Raw genomic sequence first — 25,517 nt, 5'->3', positions numbered from 1 at the left:
TTTTCTTTTTCAAAGTGTAATGACCAAAGCCCCCCAGCTTGTTTTGATTTCACATATAGCTTTAAGTTATTCTTATGTGTTTAAAATAAGACAAGTATATTTTATTATCCACTCATTTTCTTTTGTAGTAGGCAATTCGTTATTCTCTTGTGAATATTATAGAGATGCTATAGTAAGTACGCAGTGTATAAATAAGAGCGATAGAGAATAGGAATATCACATTCGAAATAACTCGACATACTTAGAATGTGATCAACTAACCGATTGGCAACGACTATTCGTGCTCGAATAAAAGTATAGACTAGAAGAAGAGGACTTCCGACTACGTTTTTCCTGACTGCACAGCCGTCGAGGTAGAGATAGGCGCAGAAAGTAAAATCCGTCATCACCCGCTAGGACTGCACGACCTAGGTGCCGAATTTTTTTTATTAATATAATTATTGACCTTTTCCACATCTTTAATAGGACGCCTGTTTGCATACTTATATTGATAATTTTTGTCTACAGGACAGTCCATGTACTCTACGGAATTGTTTATTTCTTTACGCCTTTTGATATATAAGTTTTACTTTTAAAATAGTGTACTATATTATGTCGGTTGAGCACAATAATTTAAACTATTTATTTATTATTTTATTGAAAGTTTGTCATGTTGGCTGTTATTAATTCTATAGATGTGTTTATATCTATAATGCCCTGGACAGCAAATTTATTTATTGTGAGATATTCTGTCTTTCTTGATGATTATTTTGTTAATCCTTTTTTGTCTTTACATTTAGTTATTATTTAATTCTGTAGATAGTCAATTTTTTTGCTTTTTACGGAGCTATTGTATGTAAGTCCGTTTGCTCGACATTTATAAATTCCAACTATTCGTACTTTTTCTTTGTTGAAATAGTTAATATATATATTCATTCAATGTGGCTATCAATGGTTCCAATTATATACGTATCGTATTGTAACCGATTTTTTTGATGTTAATTGGTTCAATACCTCTGTTATAGCATTAATCGTGATGTGAATTTTTCAATTAAGGATGCCTATTTAATTAATAATTATACAGTAAAAATTTGTTAGACTTAAAAAATCCTCGAGAGAATAATATCCCTATGACTTAATTTCTTTGGCAACTTTAATGATTGTTTATTTATTTATTTCAAACAATATTTTAATTGTTTCGCGGTCTAAAGCCCTAAACTCGTCAATAGGCTTGCATTTAATATTATTGTTTTTCGTATATGCTCGAACAATTTTTGTTTCATTAGTATCCGTTAGTGCTGTATTAAATCTACTAATCGGCGGATGTCGTTTAGTGTTGAGCTAATAGGTGTTAATACATCTATGTTTATATTATAATCACCGACTAGGAAATTATTGTACGAGTTTTCAAATTTTCCGTTCAAAAGTTACTTCAGGTAATTTATGATAGGTTGTTACTAAGAAATACCTCGATTTTCCTACTGCTGTTGTTTTTTAATATCAAGGTAAGGCACCCAAAACTTTTACCCATACATCTCTTATATACTGCTGAGTAGTTCCTCCAGTATGTCTAGTATGTGTATCACGTCGTATTATAATATATGTTAATATACTAATCTCACTCTTTAGAACACTCACTCTTCTTATGCACGCTTAACTATAAGAAATTATTATTCATTTTTATACCTTACACTACAATGGTATATTAAGTTTGTGTGCATGCACACAATACGCAGAAGGACGTAAGGTAGAGCTGTCTTCTATAAAATTATTTATAATTGTCGGTCTATCTATGTTATGTTCAAGGTAAAGGCAGCAATTTCTGAGATATCTTGATGAGCCTTAGTAGACTGACGTGTTTTGACCCAGGAAGGAACATTATTGAAAATGGTTCCAATACTGGACTTAATCAGCCACTCTCTTATAATGCTTCATTTTGGAATACCTGTAGGGGAGTGTAGCCATTAAATATCCAATATTTTTGATCTTTTCTAGTAAATTTGTAATTGCTTGTCCACAATTGGGTTTTTGAATTGCACTTTAACTTTTCTTTGAACCTTTATGCTTTTAGGTTTTAATATAACGTGTTTCTTCTAAGAAAAAACTCAATTCGCCGGCCAACTTACAACGCGTGCGTTTGGTACGGGACCATTCGTAGCTTTAGTTGTCTACATTCTCTGTTGTGGATATAGAGTTAATATAACTTTGTTGTTTATTAAAAGCGTCAGTAAGGAACGTCAATAACTTTTCTTCTTAGCTTTACCACAGTTTATTGCAAAATTTTCTATTATGGTTGCGTTAGAACTCGGAAAAAATTCAATTGATAAATGATCGGAGTGAAATTCATTTAAAGCTTGCGAAATAAGCCTTGGTATACTAGACATGTTAAATTCAGAACAGAAGATAGAGATCGTCAAGCAGATGGATGTTCGGGCCGTTAATTTACCAAATAGCTACCGGTAAGAACTCTTTTGCAGCACTAATGTGGACGGTTGACATTTGAACATTGTTTCTAAGTACTGAGGCCAAGGTCTATTTATGTTGATCATTTAATGCAGTTCTAACACAAACCCATTCAGAGATTTGTTTAAATGCAGCTTTATGGTGTAATACTGGAAACATCTAGTTGTTACGATCCATAGGAAGTCAACTTGCAGAATCGACATCCTGCAACTTGACTCTATGCGGCAGAATTCTCTTGCTTTATTTGTCTCTTACTTGCATGCAGAGAGCATGATTTAAGCGTAATGGAAGGTAAATGAAAGAATGATTTTCGTTGCATTTTGCACACTTTATGGTCTTAACAGTACAGCTTAATAAAGTATTCGCCGTTGGCAGTTTCAACATTGGACCGGCTTATTTTTTAAGTTCCACATGTGAACCTAGCGAATGATAATGTGATGTAATGTTTTTACGTGTTTGAATAGAGTGTTTGAGCGCGCCCTTCCGTTTTCAAAATAAACGGTAAAAAGAGAGTCATCCCAACAATAGTACTACTTAATAACTTTGAATGTGATCAATGTGTTTAAAATTAGGCGCAATGAGTTCGGATTTAACTTTATCAGTTCTAGCTTTCTCAAGACCGTAAAGCTCAACTTCAAAAAGTTTATTCTTTCCCTCCCATGAGTGAAAAATTGACCCTTCGACTCTAACAAAGTGTTTATTATTTCATAATGTACATCGAGCGAACTGCATAGTATTTTGAGATCAATTGAAACTTTTTGACAAAAGTCCTGATATAGAATTTTTACTGAATTAATAAACTCTTGTTGGGCAGAACCAACTAAAATTTTTTCCACACCATAATTGTAATTTAGCAATGAGGGCAAAAGATCTGTCTTCCATTGGATTTGTGGTGTTCAGAATTTTATAAGGCATAATATCTTCAGAAAACCTCATATCTTCTATAACTGTTGACTGTTATATCAAAAGCAAATAGTTATGCGTTATTTACGTATTTATCTAATAAACGCGTTGGCCATTCACTTAGACCAGCTGATCGCAACCGAGACTAGTCATTGATAAAAAGATCATCATTTACATACATACGATACATCATTTATTATGAAACAAATTTCAATTTAACCTACCTAGCGGTATCAACTGAAATCGTAGGCTTTATTACCTACTAATTCAGATTCAAAAGGGATAGAAACATTGTAGTCGTGGAGGGTCAACCTTCCAATACCCTGCGCTCCTCCGTCTAACAGAATACCTGAAATATGTCCGTTATAAGTTACAAATGATTATACTTTGCTTCCAAGTAAGATCATAGTTTTCGTGGTAACTATTATATGGAAGAGGGCGTAAGCCGTAGGCTGATCAAAATTAATCTTTTTGCCTAATTATGGTTTAGTTATTTTGGTCAAAAAGAACTAAAGCTTAGAATTTGTTGGCATATAAAGGCTTATTTTTCCTGAGTACGTTAATGTGGAATAGAATCCAAAAAATAGATCAACATGACCCATATTCGGTGCAATTGATTTTTATACTATTAGAATGGATTAATTTTTACTGTAAAGTATCACAAGTTAGATCATTATCCTATATAGAGATTAAGTTTTCATAGGAAAGGTTATGTGGAATTTTCACATTAATTTAGAACGCTGACCTAATAGTGATCAGCGATTTTTGTTGAGAAATCTCGAAAATTGCAGTTTTTTCCTAAAATGACAGTTTCAAAGTAAGGCGTCATATAGAAAGCAGTCGTAAAAATGGTGCGATTGATGCGAAAAATGGGGCTAAAACAGCGCACCAGCTTTTGTCAAAATATCTCAAAAATTTGCAGCTGAAGGTTTGACAGAAAAATGCATGAACAGAAAAAAACGGGCAGACTGCCAGATGTGTTTAAAATCAATCAGAAAATGATAAGAGGTGGGTCTATTTTAAGCACTTCTGTCTGTTACATGCGGATGGCATGAGCTTAACATGCTCTGTACTGCAATTCAGGTAGGAAACGTGCGAGAACGTAATTACAAGTTAATGACAATGTTTTGAACATTAAATTGTTCGACTAATATGGTTCCTTTGTATCTTTGAACACTATAGCAGACACTGAAATAACTTAATCTGTAGATGAGTAAACTAAATAAAAAAAAACCGGAGAGGCAAATGACAAGAGCGCTTCAGAAATTTTTGAAAATAAAATGAAGTGGATACCTCAGGTTCTTTAGGTCGTTCTGTTTTGTTATTTGGTTCCTGATATGTCTTCTTGGAGTTCTTGCAATTATATATATTAAATTATTTTGAATGGTTTTTATGTTTTCCGTGACATTACCTGGCAAAGAAAAAGTTACAAATTAATGGGAAGTTCGTGAAAAAGGAAATGACTACTCATTTCTTGGATTGCATGTTGTCTTTTTCTGTAATATAAAGTAGTTTTCTAATATAAAGTCATTGTTCACATGAGACACTTGTTTGCAGAGATTACGCTTTACCTTTATATTGTAAATGACGACTGTTCATCAAAAGTCCAAGTTTATTCGTTCATTACAGATGTCAAAAATGCCAAAAAGTCAACATACGAGTGAAATCAAAACATGTTAGTTCGCTCTAAAAGATGCTTTGACTACGTAGCCAAAGACAACAAAACACAGATGTTCCAACCTTTCTTCAAAATTGAGGTTGGGAGATTTTTAGGCATTCTTTGTGTATCCGTTATCAGTAACGGCAATAACACTGTTAATTAGTAGCTATCTGACAACTTGCTCTTTCATTCTCATATTTCTTATACAAAAAGATTCTGTTAATCGTTTCTTGATATGATGTATTTTTTCAAACGTTTGTAAAACAGAAGTACAACCAATTCTGTTTTGTTAAGTGAATATAGGCTGTGGTACGCATATATGTGCATATATATGAAAAAGCCAAGCAGTTGACTTATTTACTTATTATTTATACAATTACTAATTTTGCGTGCTTATATATTTGATATATTATATTCAGTTTTGCATATCACACACCGTCTGTTTATATTATGTTCCAGAGTTCTACCCCACTATTATTTTAATTTAAATATAATATCGTACTCACAATAATTATAACATCATTACAAAATGCTCTCGTTATTTGTTTGTTTGTTTTGCTTTTTGACAAGGTTCAAATCATTGGATCCTGGAACAGTGTAGGTTTTATTTACAATTTTTAGAAGTAACATTTACAATTTATTTACAGGAACTTATATTTAAAATATTTTTGGTTTGTTCACTTGGACGGACTTGGCACCAAGCGATTATCATCTTTTTCTTGCATTGCAAAATTTCTTTAATGATAAAAAATTGGAATCTAGGGAGGATTGTAAAAATCGACTACTAGAGTTTTTTGCAAAAAGAGACCAGGACTTCTATGAGAGAGGCATTTTGAAGTTACCTTTAAAATGGCAACAAATCATACACCAAAACGGTGCATATTTGACCCAAATCGGACAATCCGAAGCATGTTACATAAAGTCCTGCAGTTCATATAAAAATAATGGATTTCTTTTTCCCCAAACTAATATGAATGATGATATACTTTATTATAAGCGATAAACATATACTAATACATACGTAGGATAGTATTAATACATATCCCAATAGGTACATAAAATAGCATTGATATATTATAACACATATCGCGACTATAAAAGAGTATGACAAAACACGCTCAACCTTTCGTTTTTGTTACAACAGCCAAGGATGTAAATGATATGTGACAAAATAGTTCTTTGTTTTTCGACTTTACTGATAGGAATTATTCTTTTTTTTGATTAGGGATAGGCGATGGTAGGCTCAGCATATTTGCTTTCCCTGAACAACAGATAGGACTATTTGACTTACACACAGGGGATGACGGGCTCAGTTTAGTCGTTACCTCTGAATAACAGATAGGACTACTCGACTTTATCGAGAGCGGAAGGCAAGTTCTGAATAAAGAAAGCATTGAATAAATGAATGAATTATTGAACGAATGAATAAATGAATAAATAAATGAATTAATGAATGAAGAAATTAATGGACGCATGAATTCCTTAATAGATGAAAGAAAAAAGGAAGATGTGAATGAATATATGATTGAGCACGTGCATAAATGAGTGAGTGCATGAATCCGCGAATTAGTGAATGAATGAATGAATGAATAGATAAATGATTGAATGAATTAATGCCTTTAAAATTAAGGAAGGAAGGAACGAGGGAGTGAATGAATGAATGTATGAAAGAATGAGAGAGTCAATGGATATATGAATGAGTAAGAATGTACGATCAAAGGAATAAATGAATGAACTAACAAATGAATGAATGAATGAATGAACGCATTAATGATTGCGTGGATGGTTGAATGGATGGATGAATATGTGAATGGCCACGTAGAATGAGTTAATTAATGAATAAACGGATGAATAAATGAACGAAACAATGAATGAATGAATGACGAGAACGAATAAATTCGTAAATCAATGAATAAATGAAGGAATAAATGAATGTATGAATTAAATAATAAATAAATGAAATAATGGATGATTAAATTAATGAGCGGATAAGTATCTGTATAAATGAAGGAAGGAAACAAGGAAGAAATAAATCTAAGGATGAATGAATGGGTAAATGAATACCTTTAATGTGAAAGACGGAGGGAAAAAAGGAATTCATACATCAATGAACGAATGATTAGTGAATGAGTGAATAAACGAAGGAATAAATGAAAAAATTAATGAACGGATCAGCGCTTGAATGAATTAACGAATGAATGAATGAATTAATTAATAAATAAATAAGTTAATGAATAAATTAACAGATTAACGAAGGAATGAATGAAGGAATGAATTAAATAATTGAGTGATCAGTTGAACAAAAACCTTTTTACAAATGCACTTATAAGAAAAAAAATGAATGAATTGAGAATGCGAACGTAAGAAATCAACACGCTTCTTAAATAATTGGAGGTGCGAAAATGTGAAATTTTCTTGATATATTAACACTGTTACCAACAATAAATTTAAAAGTTCGTAGTAAGCAAATGTAAGGGTAAGTTCGATATATGTTTAGTATAAATTGGACACAGACGCCGGTTTACGGTTATCGTCGTTAATAATATTAATAAAAAAAAAATAATAATAATCCTCACATTTTCAAACCAAATTGTTAATATTTGTAATTATTATTAGTAACATTATTATTATTTATACTATTATTATTATTATCATTATTACTGTTATTATTGCTATCATTATTATTACTTGTTTATTATTATATAATTATTATTATTAATGATGCTGACGAAAGTTGTAAATTGACGCCTCTATCCAATTTATATTAAAAATATATAGAAATTATGGTTACTTTTTCATACCTTGAACTTTTGAAACTTTTCTTGTTATTTTTATTAACATGACAAGAAAGGCGCTGATGTGCTATTTTTTTGCAAACATATTTTTAATTTTTAATTAATGAAATTTTCATTAGAGCATTTCTTCACGTAAAAATATTACAATTCATTTCTGGTATTCCTGCTACTGATTAAATATTTAATATATATTTATTTCTTTTGGCACTGAAAACTATTCCCCTACTCGTAAAACATATTTTTCAGATAAATTCAATGTTATCTGCATACTTGAATCCTCCGGCTTGAACAACACAAAATTGTAAATAAGTGTGATGTACATGTACATGACTAAGTAATGACGTTGAATTCCATACTCATAAATTTTTGTAAAATTTTTATGGTAATATGATTACAAAATCGGAAATCCTACCATATAATTATGTAATCAGGAATGTTATTCAAATCAAGAACTTCTGCACGCCAAACACAACCACATAACACTATAAAGTTTTAGAAAATTTTAAAAAACCGTCGCTGGGAAGTTCTAATAAGTAATATCACAGGAAACAAAAAGTTTTAATGTTTTCTTTTTTATTTTATGGTTGTCGTGACTTAACCAAATTGCTTTATAATAAAACTGATATTCTAAATTTTTGTTATGCCTATTGCTCGAGCATATTCAAATTGATCTATTGTCACAAAATTTATGGGGAGGAAAAACATAATTTCCTCCTACGACGAATGAGAACGCCAGAATACACCTGAAAGTTTGTCTTCGCATTGTTAGCCCAATTAATTTATAAAAGTACATTAGATACTGAGCTTAGTAGTTTCAATAAAGTAATATATTGCATTGATATTCTGTTCAGTAGCTGATTGTAGAATGTCCATAGGGTTAATAAAGGTAAAGTTAAGGCAATCACAGAGAATGTGCTTTATAGTGAAAATTTTTCCATAGTTGCAGATTCGGAAGGAAGACTTCTTCAAGATCCATTGGTGAGTTGCACTGGTATGACCAAGGCGAATTCTCGAAAATGTTTGGATCTCAATATTCTCATTATTTGTTGGATATAAAGGTGGAGTTAATTGAGGGTCAATGAGAGCGAAGTGCTGATGATGGTATTGCAGATTTCTTTCTGTAATTTTCTGTTTAACTTTTCTTCCAATGTATCTTTGAAGATCCAACTTTTCCATGACATTTTCCATAATTAGAGGTACAGAAGCCGCATACTCCGCCGCTCGATTAGCCTGCTCACTTCCCAATAAACCGATATGACTTGATACCCATAACATTTTAATTTTTTTGGTGTTGTAATGATATTCCTCAATTTGTTGATTGTGCTCCATCTCGAAGTCGAAGGATTCCGAATAGAGAATAATACGGACAAACTGTCAGTAACAATAACGGTTTTGAGTTTGTTTTTATGGAAAAGGTTCGCAGCGTGAAGGATAGTTCTGGCTTCGGTTGTGAAAGTTGAAGCACCTTCGTGAAATATGTGATAGAGTAGAATCTGTCCTGAAGCATCTACCACGGCACAAGCAGGTGACAGATTAGAATATTTTGAGCCGTCTGTGTATAAAAGATTCTAACCGTTACTCTCCAATACTTGGGTTTTTTCAACTATTGGATTCCTGAAGACGTAATTTGGAGTATCTTCTTTCTTGTGCATAGACAGCTAGACTTCAAAAGAGCAGTCTGTCAAAGTCCATGGAGGTTTAACACCAAAAGAGCGGAAGATTTTCAAGGGAATGTTCAATTCCTTTGCGAGGTACAAACAATGGTCAATTGCAGATGGTGACTTTGGAATTTGGCAATAATAATCTTTCTCACATCATCGCCGAGAATAGGTTTGTTTAAATTAAAAAGCTTGGGGACTATTTTAGCTTTTAACTCATGAAGTCTATTTTCTAAAGCTGGAATAGCAGTGTCAATTATAATATTGTTTACAAGCATCGTCCGAAAAGCACAACAACTTGCTCTGACGGCTTGCTGATAGACCGATTTGAGGATGTTTGTATTACATTTGCAGCTATTGCTATAAATTATCAAAGCATAGTCAGTCTTGCTTAACACAAGCATTATGGTAAGATAAGCAATAGTTTTAATGCGCTCATGGCTTCTCCAAGCAACGTACTGTGTGAAATTCACCCATCTTAAAATAGAATTTTTTAACCGAAAACAGTGTGTTCTCCAACGATATTTGTTGGAAAACGTGAGCCCGAGAATATGGAGCGTCTGCACGTTTTGTACTGATAGGTCCTTAATATTCATCAGTAGATTTCCTGCATCGCAAATCTGTTTTCAGGAAATGTGCATTTTCTTTGATTTTTGTTTAGAAATTTTAGGCACTGAGGAGTTTGCCCATGTGAGATCTCTCGTCCAATAGATTCGAGGATGTTGATTGCCTTCGTGTTGTTTTTTTCTTTTATAAATATGTATACATCGTCCGCGTAGAGACAATGTTCGATCCTCGGTACACGGCAAAAAATTTTGCTAATTTCGTTGAAGGCGATCTGGAAAAACGTGACAGAAAGAGATCCTTGCGGAATGCCATTCATTAGAGGAGAAATGGTTGTTGTTCCTAACTTCAAACCGCCCATGCGACATGAATGATTTGATGTAGGTGAAAAATTGGGTCCAACATTGCATGATTTCAAGAGTCTTAAAATAACATTAAGACCAACTCTGTCCAATGCTTTTTCGAAATTAATTTAGAGAATTGTTAGATGGTTCCCTTCGGAAATTGTTTTGCTTCTAAAATAATCAATATGTAACAGAGCATCGATGCACCGTCTACCGCTCTTTAAATCAACTTGTTGCTTTGTAATCAGGTGTTTGGACTCAAGAAACTAAGATAATCTAGATGTCATAATCTTTTCTAATATCTTTGAGAGGCAAGATAAAAGAGAGATTGGGCTATAAACCGATGCGATGGAGATATTTTTTGACTAAGGAATCGGAACAATCGGAGAATACGGAGAATAAATTGTAGAGTTTTTTCTCAGAAAACGATTGCGAAGGTGCGATATGGAGCGAAAGCACTGTAAATTTTATGTTTAAGATTATTTGTATCGCTACGGCTTGTATGTTTGAGCTAAAATTTATGCCTTTGTGATTTATATTTGATTTTATAGAAACACCAATTCCTTATTTGGAATATAAATTTTGATCAGCATTCGTGGCGTATCAAGTATATTATTTGGATGGAATAGGATAAAAATAGCTTCTACAATAGAGTCTCTTGAAGGGATATAAAGGTTGAATTAAAATCACTTATGAGTGTACGGAGTTCATCATAATTATTAATAAGTCGCTTAATGTTCCATTGTAGAATTTTAAAACCTTATTTAATTATATTCACATGGAAACGGAGTAGTGGGTGAGTTAAGTTGTCATGTCAGCGTCTCCGTCGAAAAGATCGCTATAGGAATTTTGCATGAATAATTTATTCTTACGAGCAGAATAATATGTACTTAGGTGGTTGCGTACATTTGAAATGCAACGAGTGGGCGTACGTGAATAATTTGAAATTGAAGGCTGATTGAGAGATGCAAGATTGGATTCATTACAGCTTGTAATTTGTTGACTAGAGTTGAGAGCTGTTGATTCTGGGGAATTTACTTTATTAGATTTTTAGGATACGTGTTGTTGTTTTAATTTTTTTAATATTTGCTGTTGTGTTGATTTTTTCAATTTTATTTTTGGTGGGTGGTGAAACTGATTTCGCAATATAATTTTTGGTTGAACGTAGCACAGGTTCTTCAGTGGAAGGAGTTGGAGTTAAGGGCTTATTAGGCTCGATTTGCGAGGCGATAGCAGCGTAGGTATTAATTTTGTTAATTCTTTGGGTTTCAGATGCGATTTACTTCCCGGTATTTGCTCCGCGCTTTGCCCATGCTATAGTAATTTTCTGTTTTAATTTTTAGAATTTCACGCATTTGGCATTGGGCATTGTTTGTCTAACGCCGAGGGTTGATCATTGCAATTTAAGCAGAAACTACGGGCATAGCTTTCAGCATTTAGAGGAAGACCACAGTTAGCGTAAGATAGAGCACTGTTGCACCTTTTTGCCGTATGACCCTGGCGTTGGCGGTTTTTGCATCTCATGGGGTTTGGTCTGTATAGTTCCACTTTTCATTTATACCAAGCCACATCAACAGTTTGCGGTAACCGATAATGATCAAACGTCATAATAATCCTTCCTGTAGGAGAGCGGGTTTTTCCGTCGTCACTTAATTTAGTGAATTTATAAATTTCAATCATTGGTTGATCGTACAGTACATGTTTTAAGCTCGGAGTATAAATTACTCCTCTAACTGAGTTCAGTTTGTCATGTAATTTCTCAGGCGGAAATAGCACATAGATTAACTAATGATTTCGAGTTTAGTAGGTTTTCGGTTGGGCGCGGGTTCCCAGCGAGGAAAAGTAAATTCCCATCATGTAGAATCGACATAGAGTCTATATATGTTGTATTGCTTTTTTTATAGCAAAGGAACTGATTTGTGAAATTATTATGCTAGCATCAATTCAAGAAATAAGAACATACTTTTTGTCAATGGAAGTGATTTTATTGATTAGCAACACCAGGAAGACCGAATTTTTAATTTTTTTTTCTATATGAGGATACGTCCGCTAATAGATGAAGTCTATTTGAGTTTTTATCTGGCAGACCCGGGGCTATTATACCTTATGGTTGTTCAAAAGACACGAGCTAAATACACTAAATCACCGAAGCAATTAAAAAATCGTAGACGAAAAGAAAACATGCACTATTCAGAGCACAAGTCGACTACGAATGCAACACTTGATAAAACATTAAAGAGTTTTAAAGTTTTTTGCAATATATATAAAAGATCTTCAATTCTCTTTCTTCGTATTAATAAAGGTCGTATTATAACCCCCGACGATTTCTTAGGATAATCTTGTTTTAATTTGCGGTTTCGTAATTTATAATTTCTTATGTTTTTAAGATGTATACATTTCTGTGGCTATAACTACGCATAAAAATTAAAAAAATTCAGAAAATTTTGCTCGCACATGAGTTTAAGTAACATTGCTTATAAATCCGTTGTTATTTTAAGTCACTTCTCGATTAACATCTTTATAAGCATAAGTTTATGTGTACTCAATTTTTTTGAAAAATATTGTCGGATTTATAAGCAGAATTAAAACAGTAGCGTAATGATATAAGTTCTTTCAGTTTAATTTTTATTAAATAACTTTCAAATTGTTTTACACCCCCTTTAAAATATTTGTATGTTTTAAATGGTCAAAAAAAAGGTTCTCACGCCGAACATAGGTAAAATTTTTCTATGAATTTCGATGTTTTTTCTACCTTTTCCCCTCTTTCCAATCTCGCAGGCTTGCTATTTATTTTATTCGTTGTCATTTTTTGGTAATTGAAATTACCAACTCTGCATTCTACAGGGTTGTATTTGTAACTAATATTACAGCATAAAATCAAATGATATAAAACAGATGTGGTACGCGTACGCGGACGAGAACATCAACAAATGGAAGCAAATGTTCAGAGAAGGCGATACCTAGCTGACCTAAAACATGTATTATGTCTAATTATATGAAGAAGTATCTTTAGAGAAGTTGTTCTGTTTTATTGAATATTTATCTAAAATAGACATCGCTAGAAGATAATTAATGGCGTTGAATTAATCAAGCACCCAGGTCTTTAGCTTGAAGTATGTCTAGCGTTTTACGTTTAAGGTCTGGAGACTGTAAGGCTTGACACATACTTAGCTATAACTACAGCTTTTTCGAATTGATTGACTAACTGACTGTTATATTTCAATACCTAAGCAGTACAGTGACCGTAATGTACACATGAATAATGTTCAATGGTATAACCCACATGACTACCCTGAATGAAGTAAGCTGTGTGATATAAGTGGCTGCAGTCACAACAGCACGTATGCCGAGTTTTAAGATACGTACAAAGGACCAGATAGGGAGAAACAATAAAAAGAGCTGGAAACCATCTTTGGAAAAGCGGCTGCAAGATAAAGTGAATCAGTTACGTATTGAATTAGGAAGACTCACAGCTTACGCTAAGGGGAACGATTAGAGAAAACTCAAAAATGCAAAAATGCTTAGAGTGTACACAACCGACCAAATTACAGAAAATGAATTGCTTAGTAAGAAAGACGAAAAACAGCAAAAGCTTGTAGCGTATGCAAAAAGACTAAGAACATATAGGAGAAGTGTTGAGAGAAATCAGCAAATTAATGAGTATAAAAGAAATGAAAAAGCTTTATACAAGTAGTGAGGTAACGTGCTCTATCCAAACTACATCGCTATGGACGGGCGTTGAGGTTTTGCCGGTGAAGAGATTTTTTGAGACTTTACTGTTGATACTGTTGCAGCAGGTTTTGGTGCAAGCGCCATCATAATAGGTTTAGCAAGGTTGCAGTCGCCGACCTTGGCGCTCTGAGCGGTAATTGAAGCAATTGCTGAAGCAGTCGTAGATTTTATCACTGAATATTTTGAAGGCCTCGCAGCGAAAAAAAGCAACTTATCCGGACAACATACACAACATTTGGCTGTAAAAGCTTAGTTCGATACATGAGCAACTTGCCAAATGCTACACTTAGCTATTACACACATCACAAAAGGTGTCTTCGGAATTGTATGTATTTATTACCACTGACACGTCAGATTATCGGCCGATTACGTGCTTGTCAGTATTGTACAAATTGCTGACAAAAATAATTACGAACAGTTTTTATGCTCACTGCATGAGAAGCAATATAATAACAAGTGAGCAGAAAGAACGCAGGAAAGAAGCCCAAGTGCGCAAAGCGCAAGTTACAACTGACGCGATCATAATTGGCCGAACTATAACACAAGCAAAGAAATTTGAGCATGGCATACATCGACTATAAGAAAGTATTCCAATTAGTGCCGCACGAGTACTTGCTAGAGGTCTTGCAACTGTACAAAGTCAATCATAATGGTTGAGTTTTTAGGGGTCGGCGGAATATCACGCTCTGTACTGGTAAGGAAACAAGTAACCAAATTTCAATCCGGCAAGGGAAATTTCAGGACAATGCATTGAGTCCGCTGTGGTTCTGCTTAGGTTTATCCTCAGTAGACTGCTCAATAACATAAACAACGAGGTGGGATACCGACTAAGAAGTAGAGACACCGAGATTTGCCTCAACCACATAATCAAAATGGAAGGCATAAAGCTGTATACCCTCAACAAATACAAACTACACAGAATAATAACAATGATCCAACATTTCAACGAAGTAATTCGAATTGGATTTGGATGGGAGAAGTTTTCAGATCCGGAAAAATTTGCGAGGAAGAAGGCTCACTTTCTTTCGATACTCATGATAAAATGGAATGTTTGAGCAAAGAAAAAAGCCACAGATATCTGGGGCTCAATTGAAAGTTATACTGGTGTAGGATATGAAGGAAAAAATTAGATCGATACCAAGCTCAACTTGAAATACACATGTAAAGCTATCGATACTTGGACTAAACCAGTATACACCTACTCTTTCGAAGTAGCGAAATTGAACACCACGGACCTAGATCAGGCGAACAGGCGCACCATCCACGTCCCTAACACGCCAAATTGGTGGCCAAGGGCTAACGTCCCTACCGACCGTACATGATGCACAGGTCCAGCATTTAAGACCTTACTTTAGGTCGCAAATAAATGTTGGTCAAAATAAGCAGAAATTACATGCCACTAAATTTACAAGCAACTTACTGACTCTCTAGCAGACGCTATGTAATTGAACCCGAAAATAATTACAGGGAAACCATGCGAATGGGGTGGAAAGATAAAATAGATCTGCAAAGTACATACCAATGGTCAATCAGAGGGGAGCTGTTTTTTGAATGGGAGGACTTATTGTAGCTATAGAAGAAAAAGTAATATGCACACGTTGTTACCAAACGTATATAATGAAGGAAGAAATAGGAACAGACTAATGCCGAAAATGCAAAAGCAGTATAAAAACAATAGATCATGTTATTACCGGGTGCGCAACACTTGCTAGCACGGCATACCTGAACATACACAACCCGGTATGTAAAATAGTACATCAAGTACATCGGTAATGTAGAACAAGAATGCCGCGATGTATTGGGACAGGTCATAGCCGACCGCCCAGTTAACGCCAATAAACCGGACATAGTTGTAATAATTTGGCAGAACAAGCCCATCGACATTATAAATATTATAATCCCGCTCACACAAAGTATATAGACAGCACACTCCAATAAGATTGCCAAATATACGAAGTTGGCACAAGAGATGAAAGGTATGTACAACTTAGACAAAGTCGCTATAACTCTAATCGTGGTATCTTGTACCAAAAATTGCTATAAAAGATCTTAAGGCCAAGTAAGCAGTGCTACTCTCTACAGCAACTTTGGCACGCGAGTTCCTGCAAAACCAGTAAATATAGGTGATAGAGTAAAGTCTTAAGCAGCTGAGTCCATACCTACCTGGGGGTGGATAAATTTTAAACCATGAGCTAAAGAATGTGGAAACAAAAATAATAAAAATAATAATAGTAATGATAATAATAATAATAACGTAAATAATAATAATAATGTAAATAATAATAATATTAATAATCATAATGAAAATAGTAACAATAATAATTATATGATAATGTAATATTATTAATTAAAATTGTAATTGTAATTATTACCGTTATTATTATGATTATTATAGTTATTATTCTTATAATTATTATTATATATAATATTGTGACATCCGCCTGAGTGGCCGAGTAGGCAAGAGTCTCGACTAGCAAGTCAATGGTCGTGGATTCGAATCTCAAGTGCGGTAGAGTTTTTAATAATAATAATAATAAAAGCCGATAGCCTTAGATACTAGTGCTTTTAAGAGTTTAGTCTTAGAATTTATTTCTCTGGCGAAATTAATAATAATAATAATAATAATAATAATATTGTTAAGACAACGCCAACCATAAACTTACCCCTGTGTCAAATTTATATTTATTATATTTATAATTTGTCCTTTTATTTCCCCACAAAGGTCTATTTTAATTATTGTTGGTAATTGTGTTAACATACCACTGTTATCATTATTATTATTACTTTTATTATTATTATTATTACTGTTATTATTGTTATTATTATTCCTATTATTACTATTATTACTATCATTATTATTTTTATTGTTATCATTATTATTACTATTTCCAAAAACCTTGACTATTTAAACTTTAAAATAAGATTTTGCATAGATTTCGGTCGATTTAAAGTGTGTACTTTATTAAACGAGAGGTGCATTCTGACGTATTGCATTTGTCACAATAATTCAGATTATTATTTGATATTTGTGATAATTACCTTATGTGTAGTGTTCCGTTCGAGCAATTGAAATAGCCATATTTTCAGTCTTTTATGTTTATTCCCTGTGCGTTTCCCCCGCTTAACTTTCGGCATAACTCTGTCTATTCGAATATGAATTTCAGCATTGCGAACAAACAGTTTTTGGCCCAACATTTCGCTATTCTGGCTTGAAAACTCGACAAGACGGTGCTGCTTATACATGCTTCCTGCAAGAAATGGTTGATAATTGTTTTTTAATTGCATCCTGTGTTGTCTACAATAATGTATTATTAATTAGCGAGTGAATCTCAGTGCATTTACTGCGCACTTTAGTCCAATTTATGCTGAACTAAATAGGCATGAGTATCCGAGAAATTTTAAAACTATGAAATTTTTTGCTTAATAACTATGAGCATAATAAAAATTTATAAATTAACAAGCAAAACTCTTATAGTTGGAGAAGTTGAACGCTAAATGTCTTACGCCAGATAGCCTAACAATAGCTTTGATTTATTTTGCTGATGAAATACCAAAAATTATACTTTGTGCCCGTATAAAATCATACTTTTCATAGGAGCTCTAATGTGGGTTCAGTCCATACACGTGATCTGACATGGTTTAAGTCTAGCAGATATTTTTTTTTTGTTGAAGTCTGTATTTCACCCTTGATGCAAAAACGCGTGTGCTTTTTTTAGTTTTTTATTACTTGCTTCGCTTTATTTCTACTCTTATTTTTATATTATAACAATATTTATATTTATTTTATATCAAAGGGCTTCATTAATATACATATAACAAGAACATAACAAAAAAGAATTCAAATTATAACAGAATGTTACACCTTCTTTTAATGTCACCTAACATTAGGTGCTATGTATCGAAAGACTTAACGTTCCCACCTGTCACTAGAGTGAATACTGGAGCGTTTTCAAATTGATCTTCATCACGTTGCATGTATTTTAATGGATCTTCTTCGTAATTTTCTTTATTATATCTTCATTTTCAATTGTAAGTTTAAGTTGATTAGTCGTCGTTTAATGGAACCTTGTGATACTCACACCTGATCAATGAGTCGAACCGTTGCCTTTGAAACTACGTATATAATCTTTTGAAACGGGCTCAGTTTTTTTCGATTTTACAAGTGTTGAAATCTACATTCAGCTCTAGCGTGAAATGATAAATAGAAAGGTATCTGTGTATAGCATCTTTTATTGAAAGTTCACCGTCGATATGTTTTCGAATATGGGATTTAAATGACACTACAAAACGTTTCTTGATGGAGAATGAAAAAGTGCAGTTGTAACATGCTGGATATCCAATTTGTTGCAAAAGTTGTTAAAAGGGTCTACAGTTAGTGACAACCAATTTTTGGTATAAAAAAAAAAAAACTATAAAAGTTAAAAATAAAATATTAGTAATGTCAACTGTTGCTGCATTGTGCATCTTATACGCATGTGGTAATTGAAAACAAGCATTGACACAAATAATCTGCATTGAATTAAAAGCTCGGGCGGATATATCAACAAGAATACATTCCCAACCGACTATTGGCTTCTATCGAGTTTTAGATTAACTTAACAGAGGCTTAACCTTTGAAGACTGCACATCCAAATAAGTTGTATAGGTCATCAAACAACCCTGTGCCTGTCAAGGACCACGAAAACGATTTCATAAAATATTACTGTAATCGTCGCGAATATGAATTCCAATTTTAATTTTTTTTGTGAAATATGTTGAAAGCTGATATTAGTCGATATTCTATTGCAAAAGAAAATATTGCAGGTAGCCTCTGTTGGCTGGCATATTAACACAAAAAAATTAAAATTTTAGTTTGTTATTTCAATTTACGAGTGAACGATAAACGACACAGCATTCTGCGGATTTCATTTTCTTCCTCAGTTACTTTACTGATTTATCGCTTTTGCAACTTATACCTGCCCCGAAAAATGTTGTATCTTACCCTCGAAGTAAAAACGTATCTTATTTCTTTAGCTTACAACCCCATACTTCACTTTATTTCTACTCATATCTCTATGTCAATATCATAAGGAGTCAATGATACGCATACAAGAAAAACATAAAAAATAATAACTACAAAAATATAAAAAATAATAACTAAATAAGTACAACAAGTGAATATATATAACAAAGACCTTATTATTCGCCAATGATTTTCCTCATAAAACAGTACAAATTAAACTTTGTCGCGTTTACTATTCAGGAGAATCCTTCTGCAATCCGAAAAGTAGTCCTACGTGGTCGAAATTTACTGCAATCAATTTTTATGCTAAATTCATCTTATAAAAGCATTTTCATTATAAAATATTAAAAATTATACGGTGGTTCCTTATAAACTTCCAATTATTAGAATCTGTATATGGGAGCGGATTGGGAAGAGTTTGAGATGCGGGAAGAACAAATTACGAAAGTTCGAAATTTAAACAAAAATATATAAAATATATGTAAATACAATTTAAAACATTTGCGTGAACAAAACATTATAATCTACCACTCTATTCACAAAGCTTTATTAATGTATTGCACATCTGTTTCAAATTTTTGCTAAATATTATATATTCAACTGCTAGAAAAGCAATAATTACACTAAACAATCTCAAAGTGAAATTAGAGACCATAGAAAGTAAATGGTCATAGCTGAACAAGTTGAACGGGAAGATAACAAATCAATGATACTCATTAGATGCATTTCAAACCCATAGGAGTTAAGAAATTTTGACAATTGAATGGTTTCAAAGTGTATCTTTGTCATATGCGAAACGAAACGAAAGTCTTTTAAAAATTTAGTTAACATGACATAATTACTTTTAATGTCAAGAAATAAATAAAAATGTTTTAATCACTTTTGTTTTAAATATTCTTCCAATTCTTGTACGCATATTTTTTTATATTTTATTGCACTACACTATTATAAAAATATGCTCAAGAGTCATATCAGTTTTACCGTTGTTTGGTAGAGCCGTAGGGTTGTTGCTGTATCGCGTGGTCAGAACATGGCTTTTAGTGAGGAAAAGTTAGACGATAATTGTTGCTTTTAAAAGAATTATTTCAGAAAATCGCAAACAATTCTTCCCGAAGCATAAAAAGGTTATAGTTGGGCATGGTTATCAAGCAGCATGCACCACTTCGCCCAACAAAATTCTTCATTTATGTTACGATAAAATACTACAAATTATTCCTGGTTTCCATGTACAGACATGGTTTTCATGCGAATATTTTATGCATAAACAGACCTGCATTGTCCATATTTGTTACAGTAAGCTTTTATATGAGATTAAAACTTAGACGCCTTTGCAATACGAAACCTTAATGTCAATAAAACAATTTAGATGTGAGTTCACAAAATTAGCTTATCTAATTGAAACTTCACGTCAATTTGTACGCCAAACTGTATAACAGTATAAATTTCTTGAAAATATCTTGAAAATACGTGAATAGACATCAGATGAACGGGAAAATTTAAATCGATTTGGAAAATGATTCTGATTCGATCAATATAATGCGGGGCGAGCCCCTCTTCTGTGTGCTACGCAAACCCACAATGTCGCAAGAGGTATAAAATATAGTTTACGTTGCCTAAGTTGAATTATATACGAATATGAGTCAGTCCTGGAACGTAGCACAATTTTGAAGGTTTCAATTTTTTGATTAAAAATATGAAATCTGCCTAATAAAAGAAGCTATGTAAAAAAGAAACAAATACGGCGAAAGTGCTCACAGCACGCTTGCATTAACAACGAAAAACTAGAATATTTAACATTAAATGGGACAGACTTACGATGGCGGCGATAATTATTTCATTCATTATCATAATTTACGCATCGAGAGCGTCAATAACTATTCAGCATCATTTAGTTATGCCTTTAATTGTGGGCCTGCTAGCAAAGCTGATATGTAAATAAATCTTTATACGTTTCCAGTGCTCGCACATAGTGTGTTTTAATTAGCACGTAAATGGAAATTCGGTTGGAATGGTTTCACGGATGCAAAAAGACGTGAAGATCGAAAAACTAGGTCTATGAGCACGACGAAAAGACGAGAAAAGCGAATAGGATTAAAGAAAGGACGCAGTTAGATGATTTGAAATAGAATTTGACGAGCCTAAAATGCCCGCATGCCTGTAAGGTAAAAATACCTGGCTTTTATGGTTTTTGCTCGTTATTCATAGACTATACACCAAATAAATTTAGTTTTTTCCTTTTTTTAGCCTTTTTTAAGATAACGGTGATGTGTATAAAAGATTCGATCACGGGAGAATGTAATTTTCTTACTTGCAGTAATCGACAATAATTAGAATAGCATACTGCAGTACTGCGTTAGTGATCAAAATAATGGTCCCTTTCGTAACAATGAAGAAGGTAGGCACTTGCCGACCTAAAATATACACATTAATTCACAAATAATAAAATAAATGGATGTATCCTTCCCAATAATAAACTATAATTTTTTTGCAAAAAAAGAGATCGATATGAAGTGCAAATGTTCGTGGAGAAATTAACCAGTTCACATTAACCTTGAATTGCATGAATTTTTGTTTTCAATAAATGAAATTTGAAATCGATCGGGAAGTGAATGTTGTTAATGGGAAAAAGTGCAAAAAAACCAAATAAGACTTTTTCCTTAATTTATTTAGGTACTCCTACAAACGTAAATAATAGCTTTTATTACATCATAAAACGTGAAAATCTAAAAAACAATTAGTTTTAGCGTTTGAAAATATGAGAACATTGCATTTGTCACACAACCACTTGTGGTACACCTACATCGTGGAATTTTACACCTGTATCTACTTGAAAATATAGGCCAGTGACTAATGCCGTCTTATCGTACATCCGTAGACGGAAAAGGAGGACATGTCTTCAATGCCTATCAATTTTGCTTTAATGAGGCATTACTAGGCTGACATTTTTCATTGTCGTGCAAATGAGATCCCATATTATAGAGAGCATCAGCCAAACCATTGCGAAACTGACTAATATTTCGTGGTTGTTTGCTTAGGATGCCCTTTGGAATAATTTTTCTTTTTCATAAGTATACTCGAATTTATTAGGGCAAGGTCTAACAGAAAACAGGCGTAGGTATCATTTGCGGCTTTTGACTCTTATATTCCTCATATATACGTACTATGCTCTTACACTATTTTTGGATAAGAGATATAGATCGTTTGCTTCAGTCGTTTATCATATCGATAGATATTGTCTACGAGTTACGAGCCAGTATAAGTAGATAGCAACCTTGTTGTTTTTCCCAAACCTCGCTGAAAAGTCAATACCATCATGGAGAGAAATTCTTTCCTTACAAGTTTCCCTAGAATTTGTCGTCCCCATCAGATCTTTCTTACCCGCGAGTCTACAATTAGGTAATCTGTTGTACGGTTCCGACACAATAAATGCCTTGTTTCGACAAACCACCAGCGGGGATGATGTGCAAAAATGATCAAAAAACACTACATGACACGTTTATTCTTGGCATCACTTTAGTTGATCGTAGCACGACATTATTGTTGATTTCCAAATCTGGTACACCTGGTAGTCTATTTGTTTTGTGTCTTGTCTGAAACACACTTCGAAAGGGGTGTGCGTATCCTATGAGATTAAATAAAGCAAATGGCTTGTAGCTCCACTTGTGGGGCTTTTTTAGCAAATATTAATTCAGGGAATAACTTCTTTTACGAATACATTCGTTCATCTATTGAAAGACAATGGTCTATAGGAATAGAAGAACAATTTTCATTTAGGTAGTCTGTTACACGTCTACCCTTTTGTAAGCGATCGTGGTTTGGATAATCTGTAGAAAGATGTTTCTCCTAATACATATAAAAACTCGTAAGAAATGAATGTGAAAGCTATGCAGCCACATTGTAATTATATAATTATTATAACAACAATACAATTACCTAAAAAAGACTACAAATATGAAAACAGTAATAAATGTTTTACAAAATAACCTCAGGACTAGTGAATTTATCTAGAACCGAACGAAATATTGTGACCTAATCTTCGACAGCCTCGTGGATTATTGTACTTAAAATTATAACAGAGCCTATAATGAGTTCAGTAATAGAATTCAACAATTCAATTGATAGAAAATGCGTATATACAACTATTATGTAAATGAATCGTGATCCTACTTACCTTTTTCTGCGAATGTTATGATCTCTTGGGTACTACCGAAGAAATCCTCATTATCCTCATCAGCATATGAGTTGGTATCGGCATTCATTACGTAATGGTGGTATTTAAGAGTAGATTCATTATCTACATCCTCTTTGTCGAAGTTATTATCGTAATTAATCTTTAAGCTATCATCACTACTGATATCCGTTAGATATGTAAACGTTCTTCGGTCATTGTATCTGTTGTTGCTGTTGCTCTCGCTGCCTCTGTGACGGATTTTTGGCAATTTATATTTCATATTGTTGTTGATAATATTCTTATTATTGTGTTTTAGCGTTTGTTGTGGTGGTTGTTGTTGTTGTCGGTAATGTATATATTGTAATCGATTTTTCGGTTGATTTTGGAGGTGTTGTGAACCTTCATGTCTTTCATGTTGTAGTTGATGTATGCTTTTTGGGTTTATTGTTGTTGTTGGTTTTGTTACTGTTGTTGGGTTTGTTGTTGTTGCTGTTGTTGTGTTATAATTTAACATGTTTGTTGTGTGTGCATGTTGATATTTAAGTATTTTATCATTATTATTACTATTATTATTATGAGGATGGTAGTGATGTTGATCATGTTTAGATTTCTTTTTATTAACAAAGTCCTCTAGCGATTTTTTGTTCACCTTTAATATGGGACTGGCGCGCTGCTGTTTTCTCAGGTTTGTATTGAAAACCGAAAATACCCGTAACAAATCATGCATACGATGCTGAGATATATGGTGGTGATTGATAGTGAAATCACTAAAGCTATTGATACCATCTGCCCTATAAATCGTGTCCCATATAAATTGTTTTGGCAACGGATGAGAAACATTGGGTTTTCTAGTAAGGCCCAGTTTCGACAATATTTGCTGTTTAATCGATTCCAAACGTAATTGGTCGCTTTGGGCGTGGTGTTCTATCGATTGCGTTTATGTTAAATAAAATCATTGATTGTTATGTACTAATTTTTGTTTCTTTTTTTTTTTTGTATTTTAATAGATGGTGGGAAGGTATCGTATGAAAGAAAAGCGTACATGCATGTTTGACGATGTTTTGACACATTCCCACCACCGGTGCATACCTTTCGTAACTTATCAAGATACGCGTATCGTAGATTCCACAATAAGCCAAAATTCTGAATTTGCTTATCATTCTGTAGACGAACGTTATTACCTATCATTTTGTGAAAAAGGCGATTACTCTAGCGTAATCTAATTTTAGGATTAGGTTTAAGTAAATATAGTTTTAAGTTTATGCTTTTAGGCTCAAGATATACTACTCAAACATTATAGGCTTACAAGAAGCTAGAGATAACGAAAATTGTCTTATGGTTTATATATAAAGTAATTCTACATTTAGTTTAATCGTCCTATTTGCAAAACCTGCGAAAATCATTCAAAGGGTCTACATAATAAATATCGCTTGGATTTACGGAAGATTGTCACTGAATGGCTGTACTTTTTTTTAAAGCTTTAATTTTGCATAGATATTCGACGCCAAGTAGTCGATAACAAATCGCCGAGATTAGCATTTAACCACTGGACTAATTCAAGTTCAAGTCCTTTTACACTGTGGGGATACGGATCAACGTCAACGTCAGTTACTAAGCCGAGTAAAAAGAAACGCAGAAATAGATCGAAACAGTGCCCACATATCATGTCTACCGAATTACAGCTGCTCGATTCGAAACACTTCACAAGTTCACCCATTAATCGATACTAAACACCAATAACATTAACCGCAGCTTAGACCGAAAAAAAAAGAACACAAATTAACATACAGACAGACTGAAGTGGAATAAGTTTTAATTGAAACTCTTCTACAAACAGCAAAGCGACATAACGAAAAACCCGCAAAATTAACTTTTACAAACGTGCCTAAACTAACGAAGAATAGCAGGATGCTAAACTAGTTTAACTTAAATATACGTCACTACCTGCTATTAGTACACGTAGTTAATTAAATCTTATATTATAGTTTAACTTATAGCTTAAGTTTACCAACTGTTAACCGAAAACAAAATTTAAAAAAAATGCAAAAACACTTAAAAGTGTTGCCATCAATTAGTAATGACGTTTACCTGTGCAAGGTGGTGAGTAGTCAAGGCTTACTTTGAAGGGAATGTCGTTGATTGATTTGAGTATACTCCAGCGCTTAAAATATTTTTAAAAGAGTTGTATCCTTGGATCACAATATAATTTTATTAACTTCACGATCAGCGTTATTATGCCTTAACAT

General features: G+C 33.2%; 1 protein-coding gene across 5 annotated transcripts in view; it reads right to left on the bottom strand.

Annotated features, from left to right (window-relative positions):
• LOC119643755 overlaps positions 1 to 25,517 on the bottom strand; it is a 152,928-nt gene that overhangs the window by 6,011 nt on the left and 121,400 nt on the right. For all 5 annotated transcript variants that reach the window (XM_038043217.1, XM_038043216.1, XM_038043215.1 and 2 more), the window contains 2 exons: positions 23,272 to 24,195; positions 17,138 to 17,346 (listed from right to left, as the gene is read on the bottom strand). In XM_038043217.1, the coding sequence (XP_037899145.1) occupies positions 17,138 to 17,346; positions 23,272 to 24,195 (1,133 nt within the window). The remainder of the gene's footprint in view (positions 1 to 17,137; positions 17,347 to 23,271; positions 24,196 to 25,517) is intronic.

The sequence above is a fragment of the Glossina fuscipes genome, unplaced genomic scaffold (assembly GCF_014805625.2).
Source record: "Glossina fuscipes isolate IAEA_lab_2018 unplaced genomic scaffold, Yale_Gfus_2 61594, whole genome shotgun sequence".
NCBI classification, from domain to species: Eukaryota; Metazoa; Arthropoda; class Insecta; order Diptera; family Glossinidae; genus Glossina; species Glossina fuscipes.
The sequence above is the reverse complement of the archived record's forward strand: the minus strand, read 5'-3'. Positions and strand labels throughout refer to the sequence as shown.